Consider the following 21,634-nt stretch of genomic DNA (forward strand, 5'->3'; position numbering starts at 1 on the left):
GCCACAATCATCATTAGGGTATCTAGTTTAAAAAATGTGTCCGATGACCCCGCCAACCAACTAAGATGGCCGCCATGGCTAAAAATAGAACGGGGTAAAATGTAGATTTTGGCTTATCTCTGAAACCAAAGCATTTAGAGTAAATCTGACATAGGGTAAAACTGATAATCAGGTCAAGATCTATCTGCCCTGAAATTTTCAGACAAATCTGACAACCCGTAATTGGGTTGCTGCCCCTGAATTGGTAATTTTAAGGAAATTTTGCAGTTTTTGGTTATTATCTTGAATATTATTATAGATAGAGATAAACTATAAACAGCAATAATGTTCAGCAAAGTAAGATCTACAAATAAGTTGTCATGACCAAAATTGTCAGTCGACCCCTTAAGGAGTTGTTGCCCTTAATAGTCAATTTTTAACAATTTTTTGTAAATTTTTGTAATCTTTTACAAAAATCTTCTTCTCTGAAACTACTGAGACAAATTTAACCATACTTGGCCATAATCATTATAAGGGTATCTAGTTTAAAAATTTTGTCCGATGACCCCGCCTTCCAACCATCATGGCCGACTTGGTTAAAAATAGAACATAGGGGTAAACTGCAGTTTTTGGTTTATATCTCTGAAACTAAAGCATTTAGAGCAAATCTGACAGGTGTCAAAAATGTTCATCAGATTCAGATTTATCTGCCCTGAAATTTTCAGACAAATCCGACAACCTGTTGTTGGGTTGCTGCCCCTGAGTTAGTAATTTTACAAAAATTTTACAGTTTTTGTTATTATCTTAGATATCATTATAATATCTAATATCTAATACTATTAATTATGATTTTAACCTTATTTTACATGATTTCCGAGCATCAGTAAATACAGGTGAGCGACACAGGCTCTTGAGAGCCTCTAGTTCTACATCCCTTCAATCATGGTTGATTGACTTTGAAACATTTGCATAGTTTTGGCCCTGCCAATTTATTTTCAGATAGACTATAGTAATCAGCTTGTCTGCTCTCCTTGTAGTTTGGTAATAAAACTGCATTATTACTCACCACTACTAGGATTTTTTAGTGAGTCATGGTAAAAAAACTTATTTCAACTTGGTCACCCCTGTGCATAAGTACAAAAATTGTTTTATTCTTACTCTCAAAGACATTGCAGTTTGGTGATAAAACTTGGCAAGATTTATTCACCACTAAGAAGAGGTGTGTCAGATACAAGGAAAAAAAACAAACATTAAAAAGGAAAAGAAAGTGGAGAAAGATATCAAGATTCAGAACTCAAAAAATGAAGAAATCCTGACAATGGGATGGCAAAACTCCCAAAGAAAAACAAGTCCACAAAATACTACATATAAATCCAATGGCAAAAATCCAAAAATACTACATATAAAACATGACTGAGCAACAAGAACCCCACAAAAAACTGGGTATGAACTCAGGTGCTCTGGAAGGGTAAGCAGTTCCTGCTTCATGTATGTTGTTCATACCAAGTATCATTCAGAGATGTAAAAGGCAAGGAAAACTTTTGCATAGTTTTCATGTTTGTGATTAGGCCAAACTATATGCAATGTAGCAGATTAATGAAGAGGAATGAGTTATAAATTATTTATGATTATTGTAAAGTGAGTGTCTCCCCTTCAGAGTTTTTAATATAAAAATAAGGAGATGGTAAGGTTTATTGTTGGCTTTTGTCATTATTATAAGTTACATATTATGACTGTCATCAGGGTTTCCGTTCTTTTATTTGCTAAGGATTTAAACCTGTTAGACAAGGACATTTGTAATGACATAACAGAACACAGATTATGGTAACTCAAACCAGAATTAGATAATTACCTTATCACAAAATAATAATGTGAATTTCTTTAACCACGACCTTGAGGTTTCAGTAGATTAAACCAGGTGGTCCAAGGACACAGTTATCGTCCTTTGGTTTTCGTTGTCTACGAATATAGTCCCTAGTGTGAACAGTGTATAACTTGCATTTTTTTTTTGATACACTTTCCCAATTTATTTCTTGATATTTTATGCATGAAATATTAAGTAAGGGGATGAAATTACATGTTAAAAAAATTTGGGTGCTGAATCTTTATGTTAAGTAGTGATTTGGTCCAGTTAAAAAAGGTCAAAAATTAGAATGTCTGAAGCTGTCAAACTGAATTTTAGCCCCCCTCAACACAGAATTGTCAATATTTTGAGTTAGAGCTGGTAGAAGTTTCTATAATTTTGATATTATTTGTATCAATAGTAGTACACTACACTGTAAAAATCTTTTTAAGATAGAGCAGGTGCGATTTTTTAAATTTTAATTTATTGTCTAAAAGAAATGCACTACGAAATAACTGTGTTCTCGGACCTAAGAGATGAATTCCGTAAATGTAGATTCTGTACTTTGGCAACTTTCCTGAATGGTTTGCTGGTTTCAATTTGTCAAACTCAATAAAAGTAAATCATTTACATCTTTGTTTGACAGAAATTCTGTTTAAATGTCCCATTTTGGCCTTATACGGCTAAAATAAGCATTTTAAAGCAGTTTCCATTTTATGCCTAAGAGCCATGCTGACTTTCTATCTGACAGCTTTTTATGTTCCTGATATTTGTGTTTCTATGCTTAAATCAAATTTAATTAACCATTTGTGAACTCGGAATCTACAGAAAAGTAGATTATCACAGAAAAAAATGTGCAGAATATTTGTATTTATGTCCCTGGTTAAACGGCCTGTTTGATGTATGTGAAATGTGAAGAGCTTTGTACATAAAATCTGTAGTCCATCACAAATATTTCACTAAATCTGTAAAAAAAACACTTTACAATGATCAGTACACCCTATTCATTTCATATGCTACCATAATTTTCTTCTTTAGGATAGTAAGTGGTTCAAATATATGCCAAATGAGACTAAAACTACATGCAAGTTTTCCATTGAAAAGTGAAAAACTGATCATCAGACCATACTGTCTGCAAAAAAAATTGATTTCAAGAGTCCTTTTGCAATTAGACTTCTTGTATCATGACATCTTAGCATAGAAATGAGCAAAAAGTAACAAATTTCAATTTCTTATAGCCTCTGTGTGCATTTTTATTTGTAAATATGGGATACGGCCTAAATCGACTCTAAATAATTCTCAGTCTTACATGGCCTAAGACCATTTTATACTCATGTGGTATGGTTTTTGTAACTTTTCTTTACATTTAAAGTACATTTAATATATATGGAAGAATAATGTATGGTTAAAAAACTTCAAAAACTTCAAATTGGTTGAAAAAAATGCATGTTTATGTAAGGCTTCCCTTAGTTCGAAAATCTCTATTTTCAGGCACAGGCTCATATAAATTTGACTTTTGAATAACTGTAATAAATCTGATAAATCAAATGAGTGTTCCGTTGCTTTTAATACTTATTATATTAAATTCAAGAGTATTTAAAAAGCAAATTTTTGCAATATTTAAATTTTTTAGGCCAAAATCTTGACAGTTGAAAATATTTGATTTAAACGTCAAAAATAAACATCCAAATTTCAATATTAAAATGGCCCTAGTTTCTATAATATATATCCTATGGCCATGAAACTTGGCCAACTATCTTATAATTGCCTAAGCTTAGGTCATGCAAAGTTTTATTAAAATTGGTCAAGTCTTTCTATCCTATTAGGTCCAAGGACACAGTTATCGTCCTTTGGTTTTCGTTGTCTACGAATAAAGTCCCTAGTGTGAACAGTGTATAACTTGCATTTTTTTTTTGATACACTTTTCCAATTTATTTCTTGATATTTTATGCATGAAATATTAGGTAAGGGGATGAAATTACATGTTAAAAAAATTTGGGTGCTGAATCTTTATGTTAAGTAGTGATTTGGTCCAGTTAAAAAAGGTCAAAATTAGAATGTCTGAAGCTGTCAAACTGAATTTTAGCCCCCCTTAACACAGAATTGTCAATATTTTGAGTTAGAGCTGGTAGAAGTTTCTATAATTTTGATATTATTTGTATCAGTAGTAGTACACTACACTGTAAAAATCTTTTTAAGATAGAGCAGGTGCGATTTTTTTAATTTTAATTTATTGTCTAAAAGAAATGCACTACGAAATAACTGTGTTCTCGGGCCAGGTCATCATGATATTAAGGTACTGTAGATTCATTACTTTTAGTGGGGTAACCAAATTTTGTGAATTTCAAGGATAAAGGTTAATCATGAATTTAAATGTCCAACAAAGAAGAAATTTTCTATAGGCTTGTATCCAGAATTTGGCAAAATCAAATAGCCACTGAAAGCTAAAGGGGCCTGATCTTCAATTTACTGCTGAAGCATGAAAATGAGGTCAATGCCATATGGCATATGTCAGAAAAAATTCATATACTTGACTTAAAAAGAATTAACATACCAAATATTGTTTGCAGTGCACAGACACTGAGGAACAGTATTTTAATCTGAAAATCACCATAGGTATGAGAGATGGTCAAGGCCATTATATATTTCTAGGCTTCATAACAAGTGAGAATTGGATATTGCTTGATATCTTCCAAGTAATTTAATTTCAATATAATAATAAACGAGCCTTCGGAGATTTTATTATTACTATTGAAATTAAATAACGAGAGCTGATATCAAGCAATATCCAATTCTCATGAATTGTTTAACCTATTTCTCTTATGGTCAACACTCTCATTGTCTTAAAATAAAATTTTCACGAATAATTGATCAAGTCTTTTGCATATACCAGTATGACGTCATATGTTCTGTGCCGGCTTCAAACTTTAACATCAGACATTTTAAAACTTTTTGTAGGCTTCAAATGTAATAAAATTTGACAAATAGAAGATTTTCAGGTGAAAAGTGTGAGTGTTTTGTATATTATTGAAAAAACTCACATATGTCCCTTGCAATGGATGAAATGTTCATCGTCTTAACCTTTGACAGTCATAAATGACCTAACAAATAGCCAATAGAAATGTCTCCTCACATGATCCTGGATCAGCCAATCAAATTAAGACAGTTTTAGTATCTTTTTTTTGTATCACACGCCATGCAAAACCCTTAAGAGAAACAAAATAATATGTGTTTCACAGATGCATAACACCTATCCTTAAGTTTATGTCCAGAATTCTAAATTATATTAGGCACTAGTTATTGCAATTCCAAAGCGACTAATAATGGTTATTATATATGTTCAATAGAAGGACCTTTAAAAACCTTTTGCTTGTTTCAAAGCTCATATAACATAATACACTTTCTTTCAAAATGACTACCTTTGAATCACCCTTAAAACCATTATCTGTGTCGTCTTTAATATATTCAAGAATAAATAAAAACAGTACATTTTTCATATAATTAATTTAATTGTATATATACTTGTACAGCTAAAACTTAATATCACAGTCAACATCATTTTTATCCACCCTCTGTTTTGGTTTAAAAATCTATTAAAAAATATCTTTAAAAAAAATTAACACTGAAGAGTTCATTAGACTTCAAATTTACTTATTTAAAAGTCATTCAGACTCAATGTGTTGTGTTTAAAAATTAAAAGTTTCTTTAGGAAACAATATTTCTGAATTACACTTTAACTATTGTAAAGTAATTACATCACATTGCCTTTTAAGAATTACCTTGGATCACAGATTAATATATAGCACAGTTCATTTCAAGTAAACTTTATAAATAAATGAATTCATGCGTACAGACACATCCTTCATACAAAAAGTTCAAACTAGTTACTATAGTATTTGACAACTTTTTAGGGATGAAATGTGTCTGATCTTGTACGTGAAATCGTCTTTCTGTCAGTCTTCATGAGGCTGTTATCACTTGATGTTTGGTTCTTAAGCTCTTGATTGTACTGGAACTGGTTGACCTGCTACTGAAGGACCTGATATCATTGATTTTTCATTGGCTTTTTCTCTGACATGTTCTGCCATACCAGGCAGTCTGGAGAAATAGTTCCTGGCCAGTGTGTGTTTCTGTTTAACCTTTTGCATGAAAACTTGACCGTAACCCTGGAAGGAAACATCATTGTGTTAAACATCAATATTAAATAAAAATAACCCTGGAAGGAAACATCATTGTGTTAAACATCAATGATAAATAAATATAACCCTGGAAGGAAACATCATTGTGTTAAACATCAATATTAAATAAATATAAGAAATGTTCATTTGTAAACATCCAATTTGATACAACACCATATAGTCGTTTGTATAAAAGTGTTCTAAAGAAACCACCAATCTAATAATGAATCAAATGTGCTAGATTGTCATGGTTAAATGTATTTGTACAATATTAATTATGTTCATGGCAATGAATTGACATGTGAGAATAGTGACAATCATCAATTAGTTAATAACAAGCTCATTGAAGCTTACATAAGTAAAGAACCTTAGTGAGCGCGCTCACATACCTAACGTCCCCACATTGTCATTGGAGAAATAAAATAAGTGTAAGAAAAAAAAATTTTATCAGAAAAAAAAATTGAATCATAATTTCCTGTCAATATGCACATCTACATAGTATGTCCTTATTATCTACACAGTTTCATGAAATTCTGTTGTGTGGTTTGAGAGGAGTTGCGATGACAAAAGGTTGCAGTAGTATATTGGGCAAATAAGTTCAAAGGGGCGTAACTCCTGGGAAAAAAATTGAATCGTAATTTCCTGTCGATATGCACATCTACGTAGTTTGTCCTTATTATCTGAAAAGGTTTCATGAAATTCTGTTGTGTGGTTTGAGAGAAGTTGCGATGACAAAAGGTTGCAGTAGTATATTGGGCAAATAAGTTCAAAGGGGCGTAACTCCTGGAAAAAAAATGAGTCGTAATTTCCTGTCGATATGCACATCTACGTAGTATGTCCTTATTATCTGAAAAGGTTTCATGAAATTCTGTTGTGTGGTTTGAGAGGAGTTGCGATGACAAAAAGTTGCAGTAGTATATTTGGCAAATAAGTTCAAAGGGGCATAACTCCTGGGAAAAAAACTGAATCGTAATTTCCTGTCGATATGCACATCTACATTGTATGTCCTTGTTATCTGAAAAGGTTTAATGAAATTCTGTTGTGTGGTTTGAGAGGATTTGCGATGATAAAAGGTTGCAGTAGTACATTAAAGTAAATAAGTTCAAAGGGGCGTAACTCCTAGAAAAAAAATTGAATCGTAATTTCCTGTCGATATGCACAACTACATAGTATGTCCTTATTATCTAAAAGGGTTTCGTGAAATTCTGTTGTGTGGTTTGAGAGGAGTTGCGATGACAAGAAATAGGACTGACGGACGGACGGACAGACAGACGGACAGAAGGATGGACTGGTCAAAAACATTATACCCTCCGCAACTCGTTGCGTGGGGTATAATGACCTTCAATGGTTCCTTTTTGGATTAATTGATTGAAGTTTGCTTGCTGAACCTTCAGTGTCAACTTTCCCATATTGATATCATTTGACAATCACAATGGGTTGTTATAATTATGATTCATATAATATAAAAATTTGTAAGGGTTCCGCGGAACCCAGTGTCTCGCCTACTTTTGCTGTTAATCACAGGCTCAACAAAAATGAGGAAAAAAATCAATAAAAATATTCCTTTAGATACTATCTTTTGATTGTAAGAAGCTTCTGTCAAAGTTTGGTATAAATCCAGGATAGTTTATGAATCTAATAAATGTTTTAAAAACTTTAACTGCAGACTGTATTTAATGTTAACTGGAAGAAAAACTAAGTCCATTTATAAGTAAAATACGGATAAACAGGTACAAATTTTAACAAAATTTCCTTCTCGATACTATCTTTTGATCATAAACAAGCTTCTGTCCAAGTTTGGTACAAATCCAGGATAGTTTAAGAAAGTTATTAAAATTTTAAAAACTTTAACCACAGAGTGAATGTAATGTTTCCCGGCAGAAAAACTAAGTCCATTTATAAGTAAAATACGGAAAAACAGGAATTTTATTTTTACAAAATTTACTTCTGGATACTATCTTATGATCATAAACAAGCTTCTGTTCAAGTTTGGTAGAAATCCAGGATAGTTTAAGAAAGTTATTAAAATTTCAAAAACTTTAACCACAGAGTGAATATTTGTGGACGCCGACAACGACGACGACGGAATGTAGGACCGCTATGTCTCGCTTTTTCGACTAAAGTCGAAGGCTCGACAAAAATCAGAAGATGTGGTATGATTGCCAATGAGACAACTCTCCACAAGAGACCAAATGACACAGAAATTAACATGTCAAGTTTGTAAATGACCTTTAAGTGAGCTTATGCACATCATGATGGTGATAAGCAACATCCCTTCCCAGGTAAGTGCAAAACATCTATCATCACCAATTAAGCATATCCTTGTAGACATATTTGATGTTCGTCTTTTTTTTTTTTTTTAATATTTAAAAAAAAAAATTTTTTTAAATACATGAAAAGTCAAACAATATATTTACAATATTTTTTTTTAGAAAACTAACAGAAATAATCATTTGTTTACCTCTTCCAGATCAACAAGTTTAACATGTGATGCAGCTTCATCCTTAGTTAGTAAGATGCAGTTCCATGGCGACCATTCTTGGTGTTTGTCCCAGCGGACAAATGTCAAATCATACAGATCTTCCCATGCACTTAGTATACTCTGACCACTCCAAATCTTCTCCACCAAATAACGTAAATCTTGCTCCTGTAAAATAAAAACATTAAAATAAACCAACTTCTATTAATGTTTGCTTCAGATAGTTTTGAGAGCTTTAAAAGTATAATGTTCTAAAGGTTAGATAGGTTTGTTGATTTCATGCATTTTAAAGGTATATTTCATTTTGCAAAACACTGGACACCCCATTAGACCAAAACAAAACTGTAACAGAGGGATGCATATTGGCAAAGAAACATCCTTACACAAATTATTATATGCAGATTTCTTTTATATGACCAAAGTTCTATAGAGCTAAAGTTATCAGAATCAAGACAGAATTTTGTTAAAATGTAGACTGTTATCACCAAATGCACAATTAAATATAATGTAAAAGTGACATCATTACTGCTGGAATGTGCAAAAAAGTGTTCATTTTGAATATATCAGGTTTTCTTTTTCATATTTTATGGTGACATTTCCATAATAATCGCCTGATGGAAATTGCATGGAAATTTCTAGCCAGTTTGACCAATCTTTCTTTTCAGTCTTACATCATACAATAAAGGGGAGATGATTATATATGTATACTGATTCTACTTCAATTACCTGTAGCAAGAAAGCAATCTTTGAACCATCTTTGAAGCCTTCTTCAGATTTACGTAGAGATTTGAGCATATGTTGGAATGTACTGAAGTCTTGTCTAGTTCTAGCATCATTGTCAATCTTGGTACATCTCCTACATTTACCCACAGTACGAGAATTGGACGACAAGGCAAAGTCAGTGGAAGGCAGATACTGGTTACAACTAGGACAGAAGTAAATGTTCTTTCGTAGCACTGATGGATCTTGTGGAACCTGGAAATATAAACAATTTTTATCTTAAAAATGCAAAATTCTTCATTAAAATCTTGAAATTTTTTGAAATTTTATTCGATATCATAATTTTGTTTTACTTTTGCTTTCAATAATATTCCATATCAGTAAAAAGGCTGTATGAATTGACATAAAAATAAATTCATAGTTCATTACAAAATGGATAAATATGAAAATATTTTAAAGACACTGAAGACTTACTTTAAGAAGTTTGGCAGCTTCTGGATTGAAGGTTGGTGTTTTAATATATTGGAGGAACAGTGTAGAAATTCTCTTTCTAAGTCCATCTAAGTTGTTTTCTCGAACTCCTCTCATTAACAAATCTGCTTCTCTGTCTATTAATTCTATGATTTCCTGAGTTAACTTACAGTCATGTTCCTGTAAGCAAAAACACTCCTGTCATATTCTATATAAATCAAATTTTGATTACACTAACATTACTTATTTGTAATTTGCAGTTCAGTTTAAAGACTTACTGCTAATCAATCATGTCAAACAAGTAAAATAGTTGTGAGTGTATTCAGAGCACTATTTAATATTGCACATCTTGGATTTTTATATAGCTCATCAAGGTTCTGTAGGTCACATATGCCCAGGTAAAATAAGGTATTTGACAGACGGAACATAATTCTGTTCAAAAGATTGACCAAGAGTTAATATGAAATTATCATTGCTAATAAATGAAGCTTAGGAGTTTTGTGCATTTCCAAGATATTGATACTTCTGAGATAAATACCTAGAACCATTGAAAATGTTTTAAAAGAATTAAAACTCTGATGACTTGATAACAGCAATCGGAAAACACTATGGCAGTGCCGGTAGAACATTGCTAGTCTAATGGCATCATTTGCCAAAACAATTTTACTGCATGAGCTCATTTCAGTAACAATTGCCTTATTTTCCTTGGCTGCACTAACTTCTAAACTGTGATGTACATTAACAAATTTATTATGAATTACTTTATCAACTTTACACTTCAGTATATATTGTATTTGAAAACCAGTTTTGTAAGTTATACCTTGACAGTATGTTTGAGAGTTAATAAAACATCTAATCTTTCATCCTGTGTTAGGTACTTCATATTGATACTGTTGTATATATCCTGTAATTCTTTGGCTCGTATCGTATATGGTGTGTCCATTTCTGTACTTTTACCATCAAATCCCTTCCATTTCTTTGGTGCTGCTGCCTATAATATTTACAATAAGTTAACAATTTATTTGTTTTATGTATTTTAAATTCCCTCCATCTAAATGTCCGTTATTGATAATTAATATAATATTTTACAACTGGAAATTTTATTGTTCTTGTCTTTTGCATTTGTTTTTATGCCCCCGCCGTAGCAGAGGGGGCATTAAGTTTTACCCTTGTCCGTCTGTACGTCCGTCCATCCGTACGTCCCGAAATTGGTTTCCTTTCTCTAACTTTAGTCTTTTGCCTCAATCAAATGTTATGAAACTTATACAGAATGCTTATTATTTATACATTAACCTAAAGTTCTAATTTGTACATAAAAGTGAATTGCATTTTAATTTTAATATTTCAACATTTAGATTCTGAATATTTTTTATTTGTTTTCCCTATCTGTTGCAGAAGATTTGCATGAAATATAACTAATTAGTGACATGTTTAATAATGATACATACTTTGCTAAGAAATTGTTGTATTCTTTTATCTTTATTTTCAGTATCAGCTTCTATTTTATGTCGACCAATTGCAGATATTAATTGGGTTTCTTGGTCTAATAACATACAGAGAGCAGCTTTACGTTCAGCGCCATCAGCTGTCTGATTTATTCTTTCCATTTCCTCTACTCTCCATTCTAAAAAAAAACAAGTTTCAGGTAAATATATTTATTGAGCTAGATATTTCAGAAATTTAGTAGACTTATTAAGGTAATTCACTGGGCTAAATTAAATTTTAGCTGCAAATGAACAATCTACATTTTACTGAAAATAGCAAATGGAATTTATTTGTGAGACTTTTCATTTGCACACTTAAAAAGTGACGCCAAAATTCAATCTTTATTGAGTTTGTGGTAATAAGCATTGTGTATAAGTTTCATAACATTTGGTTGAGGCAAACTAAAGTTAGAAAACAGAAATAAAAAATTCTGCAATTTTTCGATTTATAAAGGGGCATAATTCGAGAATGGTAAAAGTGACGCCACCAAAATTCGAACTTATCTGAGTTTGTGGTCATAAGCATTAAGTATAAGTTTCATAACGTTTGGTTGAGGCATACTAAAGTTAGAGAACAGAAACTAATTTTGGGATGTAACGATGGATTGACAGCCAAGGGTAACACATAAGGCCCCCTCTGCTGCGGTGGGGGCATAAAAAAGCTTGGTGACCTCATACTTTTTATTATGTTTTTGAACATAGCATGATAACTTAATTTTTTTTACATGTTTTTGATTTTTTAATTGATTATTTTTGTAAATAATATTTTGAAATAAATATGAATTAAAGTATCTTTCATTAAAGAGATACCCATTGACATAGATTTCAGAATTATTCAAACCCACAAATATCAATACCAAAATAAATGCATATTCAACATTGAACACATTATTTGCAATGTCTTAAACCACGATTTAAAATAAATTCCAAAAGATTATTTATTCCACATAGCAGGAAAGTAAGAATCTATGAGCTAAGAACATTCAGCATAGTTTAGATAAATACTACCAATGGTATTGATATTCAGAATAAATATTTTTTCTTGTCACCATGTTGCAATGAAGGACTGATTATTATCATACATAAGGGAAATTTCCTACAACAACTTACTCTCTAATGCATGATACAATAAATCAAAGTCTTCTTTTGACTTCGGATTCATTCTTCTCTCAAATTCTTTTCTTATTCTATCCTCCTTTTCTTTTTTCTTTCTAATTTCTTCTTGTTTTTCAAATTTTTCTCTGCTTTTTTTGTCATCTTTTAATTTTGTTACATATCTCTTTGCTAACCATCTTCTGTAATATTTCTGAATTAGTATAATCTGAAAAGATAATAAAAATAAAATGATCAAACAGAACCATTGTGTGTTGATTTTCTTTTAGTCAGATAAATTTCACTGCTAGAAATCTATCATAAATTCCACCTCATATTTGTAACTAACTTTCAATCAATAATATTTTGTTATTTGCTGACTGTATGGATTAAAAAGGTTTATAGTTTTTGGAATTTATTTCAAATAACACATTTATACCTTTTGTAATATCATATTATGATGATCATCTGCTGTTGTGTAACTTCCAGGTGTCAACAATTTATCAGGAACATTTGATACAAATACACCTATTTTTGACATCTGTGTTGACATGTCATTGGTGGTCTGTTGTACTGTATGTTTCTGTTCTACAGTCTGTGTATCTCTACAATATTTGGGAACAGTGGATGGGGGTGGCTGTTTTTTCATTGTTTGTGCTGAGGCATGATGAAATTCTATACCACTCTGTTTATGTCTGTAGCCACCAATAAATGGCTTCTTACGAGTGGCTCTCTCTATCTCAACAACAACATCTCTGGCTCCCTCACCATCTATATAATAAAGATACATCTATTTGGATTAAAAAAACTTAATCAGTATTAAAATAAACTCATCAGATACCAGTCTTATTATTTAGTATGTCAGACACTTGTTTGGTCTACACAAGAGTCATCTGTGGCACTTGAATCAAAACTCCTGGAAGACCAAATAAATAGCAAAGACAAGAGCATTGAAAACCAAAAGTTACAAAAAGCTCTGCCAAACCTTAGTGTTTCAAATGATTTTAAAGTATATAAACGGTAAATTTATAGAAAATGACAATATCAATGAATGACATTTCATGTCAGTCACACACAGCGACGACTACTGGGCTGGTGATACCCTTGGGGATTCAATGTTCACAAGCAGTGGCATTGACCCAGTGGTTGTAAAAAGTCATCAAATATATCAGGCCAATACTTTTATACATCAGACACACCTTTTGTTTACACAAGACTCATCAGTGGGACTCAAATTAAAACAGTTGGAAGGCAAAAACCGATTGCTAAGTTGAATACCAAAATTTCAAGAAGATGTGCCAAATATGGCTGAAATATCTAAAAATTTCCAATATCATTAATTTAAAAATGGAATGTGACAGGAGACCATATCTGCATTTTTTAAAACAATTTTTATATGTTGGAAAATTTTGAAGTATATTTCATGATTTTATATTGAACATTAAGATAGGTATGAAAGACAACAAGTTACTTAGATGTTATTTTTTTTGGATTGTTCTCTTCCTTTTTGTTTTATAATCACCATAGTGTATAGCTAGAAAACTGATTAAAATGAATAAAAAGAATTTTTTTAGTCATTGGTAGGATGTGTTTTTATATGTATAAACTTGACAATTTCTGGACTAAAATGAAATATAACAATCTTTTTTCTCCCTGTCAAGACAATTAATATAATTTATAAATGTAGTTACGTAAATATATATCAATGAACAATCATATATATCTTTGACGTACATTAAAACTGTGAAGAAAATAACTTTTCAACTCAAAATCACAAAAAGAAAAGGGAAGTCACCATAGCATAGACATTTCAAATTAATATTTTTAGAATTAATATAAAATCAAGTTATCTTCCTTAGCAATTTAAAATTGGCTTTTATCTTTTTATAAATAGAGGCAAATAGCATTTTTTCCCTTACAACGGTATCTAAGAACCAGATATGTTTAATATGAGCTTAACAATAAAACCCTTGATTCTTTAAGTGTACTGAGTACTTGTAAAATTCTATCTCACATTATTTTCATTTTTTTCAATATTCAACTAAAAGTAAACTCCAATTCAAAATGAATTACCTTCACTGCCTTGAATTCTTACAGTGATGACATCTGGCATATGATATTCTTGTTTAGGACGATATGTTTTTATTGGTGTATTTACAGGATCTGTGGACTGGAGCTCTAACTGAATAGTGCCATTAGGCCCTACTCCTAAATCAGCTAGTGTCAAACTATCATTAGCTTGCTTCCCTAAAATGAATATAAAATACAATGTTAGGAAATAAACATTACCTTATGACTTCTTATGAATTGCAAAACTGAATTATTTTCAAACAAATTTTTAGTTTATTTTTGTACTTTGATGTTTTTTTAAATTAGATTTAACTGATTTGTTATATATATGAACTCATTGCATCATTGACAAGTCTTGATTTTCGCTTGTTTAGATTGCATTTGTACTTAATTAATAGTAAAATAAGTAATTCATTAAAGTTATAAATTTATGCAATTTTTTAATATTATAATTGCAACCAGAGGAACATCACAATGATGAAAATTTGATTAAAATGTTAAGTATTATTCCACTGATTATACATATTGATAGTTTTATCAATATTTGATTGGTTGAGACTATCCCACGTGTCATTGAACAAATCTTCATATTCCCTTCCGAGGATCATATTCCCCTCTGAATTGTCGGGATTACATCGTGGGACGTTAGGCGCGGTTAATGTACATAACGTTTTGAACTTCTTATTCTTCTTAAAATAGTGATAGCAAAAATCATTATCATGTTCAAATTTATATCAGACGATAAAACAAAAAGACTAATAATGAACTTTTGATCCGTACTGTTTATCAATGTGTATGTCATGTTTAGTTTAACTTATAAAAACAAACGGATAAGAAAAAAATGTATGCAAAATAATAATTAATGTATTGATAGTAAACAAAGCATAGGCAGTGGAATAAAACATTCATTTCCCTTTGCCTCGGGAGATATGAAGATTTGCTCACCCTCGAAAAATCATATTTCCCTCAGGCAAAGCCCTCGTGAAATATGAATAGTCTTGGGTGAACAAATCTTCATATCTCCCTCAGGCATGGGAAATAAATGTACAATATTCTACAATAATATACCCAGGATTTGCACAAATTTATCAGTAGTAACAACATGTTCAAATCTTATTCTAAATTAACAGTAGTATATCAGTGACATAATTTAAAATGTAATAAAAACTTTTAAAGTATCTCTCTTGAAATTTTTATTTATTGCTTACCATCAAACATCAAGTAGATCATGTTGAATTGCATCTTAAGTTCTGAAGCAAAGTGATCTTTGAGTTCTCTTAAAGACTGTCCTAATGTACAGGCAAGTGTCACCACCTGACCACTTGGCATCAATACAATTTTCACTGAAAAACATATTATTTATGAGTTTATATATTAAAAAAGTATCTATATTACACAAATTATTTAAATTATAAAATACTGATCACATATACTGAGATTTTCATGTAAAACAGTAATAGATCTGGGCTGATATGCATAAAACCACTCAAGTTAAGATATTCAATCGTAGTACTAATTTATCATAGGACATGTAGAAAAATCTGTCCATTCGGAAAAAATCTTAACTTAAGTAGTTTTATGCATATCAGTCCAAATTTTTAATTTCATTCCATGGGGTGGCTTATTTCTGATTATAATACCTCAGATTGCTTCACATTGTTTACAACTTGGATATTACATCCAATTAGCTCAGTTGTACATGTACTTTAATCAAGTGAATTTTCTTTCAGAAAAATTCAAATAAAGTGGCTATTGGATTTTCAATGCAAATGGGAGTTAACTGCCTTAGTCAGGTTTTCCTAAACCAATTGTTTTTTTCAACCATGAATTAGATATTTGAAAATCTTGAACTAATTTTTCTAGAAATTTCAAACTGATGAAAGATAATTACATTGTAATTGCCATATAAAAAATTTCAGGTTTCAATGGGTATTTAATTCACATGAAAAAAGGCCTGCACGATGAATTGTTGGATAACTGTACAAAAATTATTTGATCGTTTCTACTACTAAAATTTCACTGCAGCAAAACTCCTTTACACAAGTTCAAGTTGAAAGATGCTGATCAATATAAGTACCAACTAAATTCATTATAATTCTTCTTGTGTTTTGTTTGTCTTTTCTTATTTCAACCATTGTCTGGTTCTTTTTTTATACATAACCTACATAGTTATGTTTCATGGATTTGGTGGCATGTGGCTTAAGATTACAGAAAAGATATAAAGTAATAAGAAAGTAAAGGTTTAGGAAATAAATAATTATTTTCAAGAATCAAATTTTTTAATATGGGAAATTTTTACCTGTTGCAGTAGCTTCTAAATTGGTTCTAGGAGATGTGGCATGAGGATCCACTTCATGATCATCCTTTGTTGGTTCTGTCTCTGTACCCATACTTTGTTGTGTGGGTTGAGGTGTGCCTGGAGGTGCTGGAATATCTGTACTTTCTTTGGTTTTGTCCTTTTGGGGTGCATCAGGTTTTGCCTCATTCTGCTCCTCTGTTTTTTCCTCTACTTTTTCCTCTGTTTGTTCCTCAGTCTTTGCCTCTATTTGTTCCTCAGTCTTTGCCTCTGTTTGTTCCTCAACTTTTTCATCATCTTGTTTTTGTCCTTCATCTTCTGTTTTTTCTTCAGTCTGTCCCACAGCAGGTTCTTCTTTTTTCTCTTCTGTTTGTTCCTCCTGTTTTCCTGTTTCCTCTTGAGATGGTTCTTCCTGTTTTTGTTCTGTTGATTCTTCCTTCTTTTCTTCTGAATAACAATATGTGAATTTGCGTTAAGTTAGTAAAAATATAAACAACAAAGATAGAATACAAAAATATAATCAAGGATATATGGATTTATCAAAGAAGTATAAAAAAAGATTGGTAATTCCTCAACATTTTATGTTTTCAATCAGTACTTCTAGGATAAGTGCATTTGCAGTTTTCTTGGAATTGTGTGAATGTTTAATTGCAAGTTAAAAGTTGATCAACAATAACAAATTTCTTATTTTTGTTTACCTAATAATATAAGTCTTTAACAATTATTTATCATTGGATTTTATAAGATAGGAAACACATTCTATACCAATAATGAAGATAACATATAAATTAATTGAATGTAGATTAAAAAATATATTGATATGTATCTTTGTCATTTTTAAGGCATTCTTCATCATATATATATATATGTGAAGCATCAAAGTAAACTTTAAAAATGCAACCAAAAATATGATAACAAAGGGTATTCTTACAACATATGTAAATCATTTTTTATAATTGTCTTTAAGATATATTAATATAATTGAGAATTGAAAGATATAAAGTAATTTAAATAACTACTGATATGGACTTTTCCCTCTTTCTGTGATGGCACAAGTCCTTTTTGTAAATCAGACTTAAACTGGATGCTTTGAATGATTTTTTTTCCAAAAAAAGAACAATAATAATTTACTTTGTTCCTTTTCATGTCAATTTTCAATAAAGCTATGATTGGTATGGGTACTACACTATTACTCATATGACAATATATTATTGCTGTTACCCACCTTCTTGTTGCTGTACTTCAGGGGCAGTCTGTGTTACTGGTTCTGTTTGTTCTGCTACTGGTTCTTCTGTTTTCACAGCATTCTCTGTTGGAATTTCCTGTTGTACAGTTTCTTCAGTCTTTTCTTCCTGAACTTGGTCTGTGGGAGCACTTCCCTCCTGATCTGCCATTTTCTGTAATTTGAAACAAAAGTAAATTTTCATCTTTACAATTCTAATATGGTTACTAAGTCGGATATTGATATAAAGAACTTACCAATTCAAGTCAATGATCTAAGATATAGGTAGAACTTTTAACAATAGGAAGATTTCAAATCAATGCTTGCTCATATTATTATCTATAAAGCTGTTTTATAAAATAGAAGGCTAAGACAAAGGAAGTGCATAAACAGGTATTAAAAGTTTTATTTATAACTTTTATAATTGACAGAAAAAAGGATGGCCAAAATTAAGTAGAAGGCTATTTAGATGAATAGGTGACTACTTTTCACAAAAAACACTCAAATATGTCTCATATAAAAAAAATATGATAATAAGTTCTATTGATCATCAACATGACAAAAGTGTGACTAAAACACATCAGTCAAGCTTTATTCTAAGATACATGTATGCTTAAATTGGGGGAAATCTTAATATTTCAATAAAATGCAAAAAAAAAAAAAATCCACAAAACAAGTGGACAAACCATGTTTTACTGAAAACAACCATGCCCAGTAAATCCACCAAAGCAGATCTATGGTAAAGTATATTTTTTGATTGTTTTTCAATTGTTTTTTTTATTTCAATATCAAAAGATTTTCATAGAATTGAACCTTCAATCTAGCACATGGTACAATTATTTACAAAACTGAATGACAACAACACTGTGAATCATTAGTTCAAAGCCTTTTGACATGTGGATTGACCGAACATCAATGTACAATGTACCTGATATAAATTTCCGGGAAATCGGTCCACCCTATAGCAGAAGTCATTTCCAGTGTTCTCCCCAGAAATTTTTTAAGGCGCAAAACTTCAAGGGCGCGTATCTCTATTTTAGAGTGAACTATTGTGACCTGAAGCAATCGGTCATAAATCATTATATGCACAGTATTAATATACAGGAATAAGAATATATATATGAAATAAATTCATTTTAAACACAAAAAGCATTTATATCACAGTCAATTAAATAAGTCAAAATGTATATATAGTTCAAGAAAAATCCTCATGGTCTTCTGGGCCTTCCAATGCTGAACAGCTTCAGAAATATTTATTTCTGTACTCTCTGTTCCTTCTAGAGATATAGTAACAAGGCAGTTTGTAATTTTGTTGGACAGCCTGTTACTCAGTCTTTATCCTCTTTAGGGTTGAAAACATCATCTGCCTTTCGCTTAACCCATTTCTTCTTTGCAAAGAACATGTTGATTCAGCATTAAAATTGATTATGTTAAAGATGTTTTGTATACAACTTTTTAAAACAAAAAAAATGTAACGAACCAGCTGACCAGTGTCCGTAGTTTGACATTACGCTTCCGTGTGTATAATTGTCAAAACGTTTCTTTGGCAGGTAGATATAAACGAAACTTGACAATTCGTCAAAGTTAAGACTAGTGAAATTTTAGTGACATTATACATGTACAAATGCTGCAGACATTACGTACTTATATTTCCCGATGGACGAATTAACGATCGATGTTAAAAAATTATTGTATTTCTAAAACGTGACAGCTGACAGACGAATTTTACTTGCTAGCAACAATTTTTCACTTTCTAACAAAATAAATCACTCCTCTTTATCTTTAATAAAAGTTTATTTTACTTTTTTGACGTACAAATACTCTCATTCATAAATTTCATGTAAATTTCTTTAGTAATGTGTATTCAAATTTATCACATGTATTCATCATGTTCATTGATCGTGTTTAAATAGATTCTTCTTCTCGACCAATGAAAAAATTTGTTACTTATATGGCCAAGTGATCGCACACAGACGATGCGTAAATACTATGTATTTGTGATCTATTTCTTCAATTTTTGCACTGAAGTATTTAAAAACTTTTATTTTCTTCTAAAAATATCTATCTTCTTGATGATCATTTACACTATAACCTGATTACATGGTCTGATAAGGCTGGAACAGGTAAATCAGAGACTTTTGGTGAGTTTTGCTTAAGTTATCAGTTATTGCGCAACATTGACTGACCTCTCAGCGGTGATCAGCAACTTGACAATTTTAACCAACATTTATAATTAAAATGTGAAAATTAAAACGCTGCAGGATCAAGTATTAAGAGACAGCGGTCAATTAAGGTGCTGCGTGATCAACGGAAATATTTTGAAGGCGCAGCGTCATATCAGCCTAGGGAGAACACTGATTTCACTTTTCAAACTGTAATGAAATAACAATTGGAGTATGTGTAGGAGATATTTATCGGACAGGTGGATTCCTTAACTCAACATTAAATGATTGTTTGATGACAATAGACCTTATTGTCTATATAATATAATAATAATAATAAATATTATATTGATACAAGAATATGAATCTACGACACTTAAACTATTGACTTCATAACAACAATCACTGCATGTTGCATCAGACATTTTCTCTTTTGATGTCAAAATTTTACAGGGAACATCTATGATAACCTGTTATGGCGGGCAGATAATGTTAGGGTGAAAAAGTCGAGGGTTACAGAATTTTAAATAGCGATATGGTGTATATCATACCTGTAAAGTTAGACTGCACTTGTAAAAATTAATGCCTTACTTAGATTTGATTTGTAAAATATTAAAAAGAGATATTTATATAGCTCAATTGAGCTTGTAAAGCCCAACCAAGTTTATAGCTCCAATTCAGGCAATTGAACATCTACTGAACCTGTTTTGCAGGTCAGGAATAACCACCAATTGGTGGATTATACCTCAATTGACGTATAATCCACCAATTGACATATAATGGTATAGACCAATTGACGTATAATTCTTTGTTTTTCAAAGCAAATTATTCAACCAAAATGGAGCATTGTTTTCTTAAAACCATATTATTGTATGAAAACATGTCAAACATTCCTAGTTTAGTATAGTGACATAACATATTGCATTTAATCAATAATTGTATTTGCAGTTTCTTCTATTGTTATCTTGTCAATTCTTGATTGGTAAATTTACCACTAATCACCTGTCAATGGACATCAATACTGTCTGCAGTCATGTGATTATGAGTACAACTCCACAGGTGAATGGAGCTCTTTGTTAATACTTGACTTTCATTATTAAAAGTCAATCATGGTCAATAGTACAGATGTTTCAACAAAAGAATTGTTGTACACATGCATTCTCAAGAGATGCAGCAGGCTTTGACAAAACTGAAACTTTCGGAGGACTCAATAATGGTCATAAAATATGTTGTAAGTTGCAAAATGATGCTCCTATCTCACACTAGCATTTTATAACAAAAAACTTGCATTATACGTCAATTGGTCTATACCAATATATGTCAATTGGTGGATTATACGTCAATTGAGGTATAATCCACCAATTGGTGGTTATTCCTGACCTGTTTTGGTATCCTCTTACAATTTGTTTTCTTCTGATAGACAAAATTTATACTGACTGTGCAACTTTACGGATCATTGAATATTTATGGAATATTGTGAAATTACCATGCAATGAATGAATAAATCCGTGTAAATGTGTCAATAAAAAATCTACCTAAACTATCATGTACATAATGCCGCCATTAAAGGTTGTTTTCATGACGTCTAGGTAACCAAATGGAAGCCGAGTTGGTTTTACAACGCCTTATCTAATTGGT

The 21,634-nt window shown here is 31.2% G+C and overlaps 1 protein-coding gene across 2 annotated transcripts; it reads right to left on the minus strand.

Annotated features, from left to right (window-relative positions):
* Positions 1–5,778: 5,778 nt before the first annotated feature.
* Positions 5,779–21,584, minus strand: LOC127729536 (IQ and ubiquitin-like domain-containing protein). 2 transcript variants are annotated; one of them, XM_052237369.1, is made up of 13 exons: positions 21,532–21,584; positions 17,838–18,009; positions 16,616–17,059; positions 15,525–15,659; positions 14,320–14,493; positions 12,686–13,017; positions 12,265–12,475; positions 11,119–11,294; positions 10,491–10,661; positions 9,674–9,850; positions 9,206–9,454; positions 8,462–8,647; positions 5,779–5,988 (listed from the first exon to the last, which is right to left on the minus strand). In XM_052237369.1, exons 2-13 carry the CDS (start codon positions 18,004–18,006, stop codon positions 5,815–5,817), a joined length of 2,598 nt encoding a protein of 865 aa, XP_052093329.1. In that variant the 5' UTR covers positions 18,007–18,009; positions 21,532–21,584; the 3' UTR covers positions 5,779–5,814. The 2 variants fall into 2 exon arrangements, with proteins under 2 accessions (XP_052093329.1, XP_052093328.1); XM_052237368.1 differs by having other exon boundaries at positions 21,483–21,584.
* Positions 21,585–21,634: the final 50 nt, after the last annotated feature.

Source organism: Mytilus californianus, unplaced genomic scaffold (genome assembly GCF_021869535.1).
Source record: "Mytilus californianus isolate M0D057914Y unplaced genomic scaffold, xbMytCali1.0.p SCAF_1, whole genome shotgun sequence".
Lineage (NCBI taxonomy): Eukaryota > Metazoa > Mollusca > Bivalvia > Mytilida > Mytilidae > Mytilus > Mytilus californianus.

What these genes read in the sequence shown, in the direction of transcription:
- LOC127729536 (XM_052237368.1), bottom strand. An exon ending in AAGAATTCAAGGCAGTGAAG is followed by an intron (nt 13,018 to 14,319) that starts GTAATTCATTTT and finishes TTTATTATATAG; the next exon opens with ATGGTGAGGGAGCCAGAGAT. An exon ending in ATAATATGATATTACAAAAG is followed by an intron (nt 12,476 to 12,685) that starts GTATAAATGTGT and finishes TTATCTTTTCAG; the next exon opens with ATTATACTAATTCAGAAATA.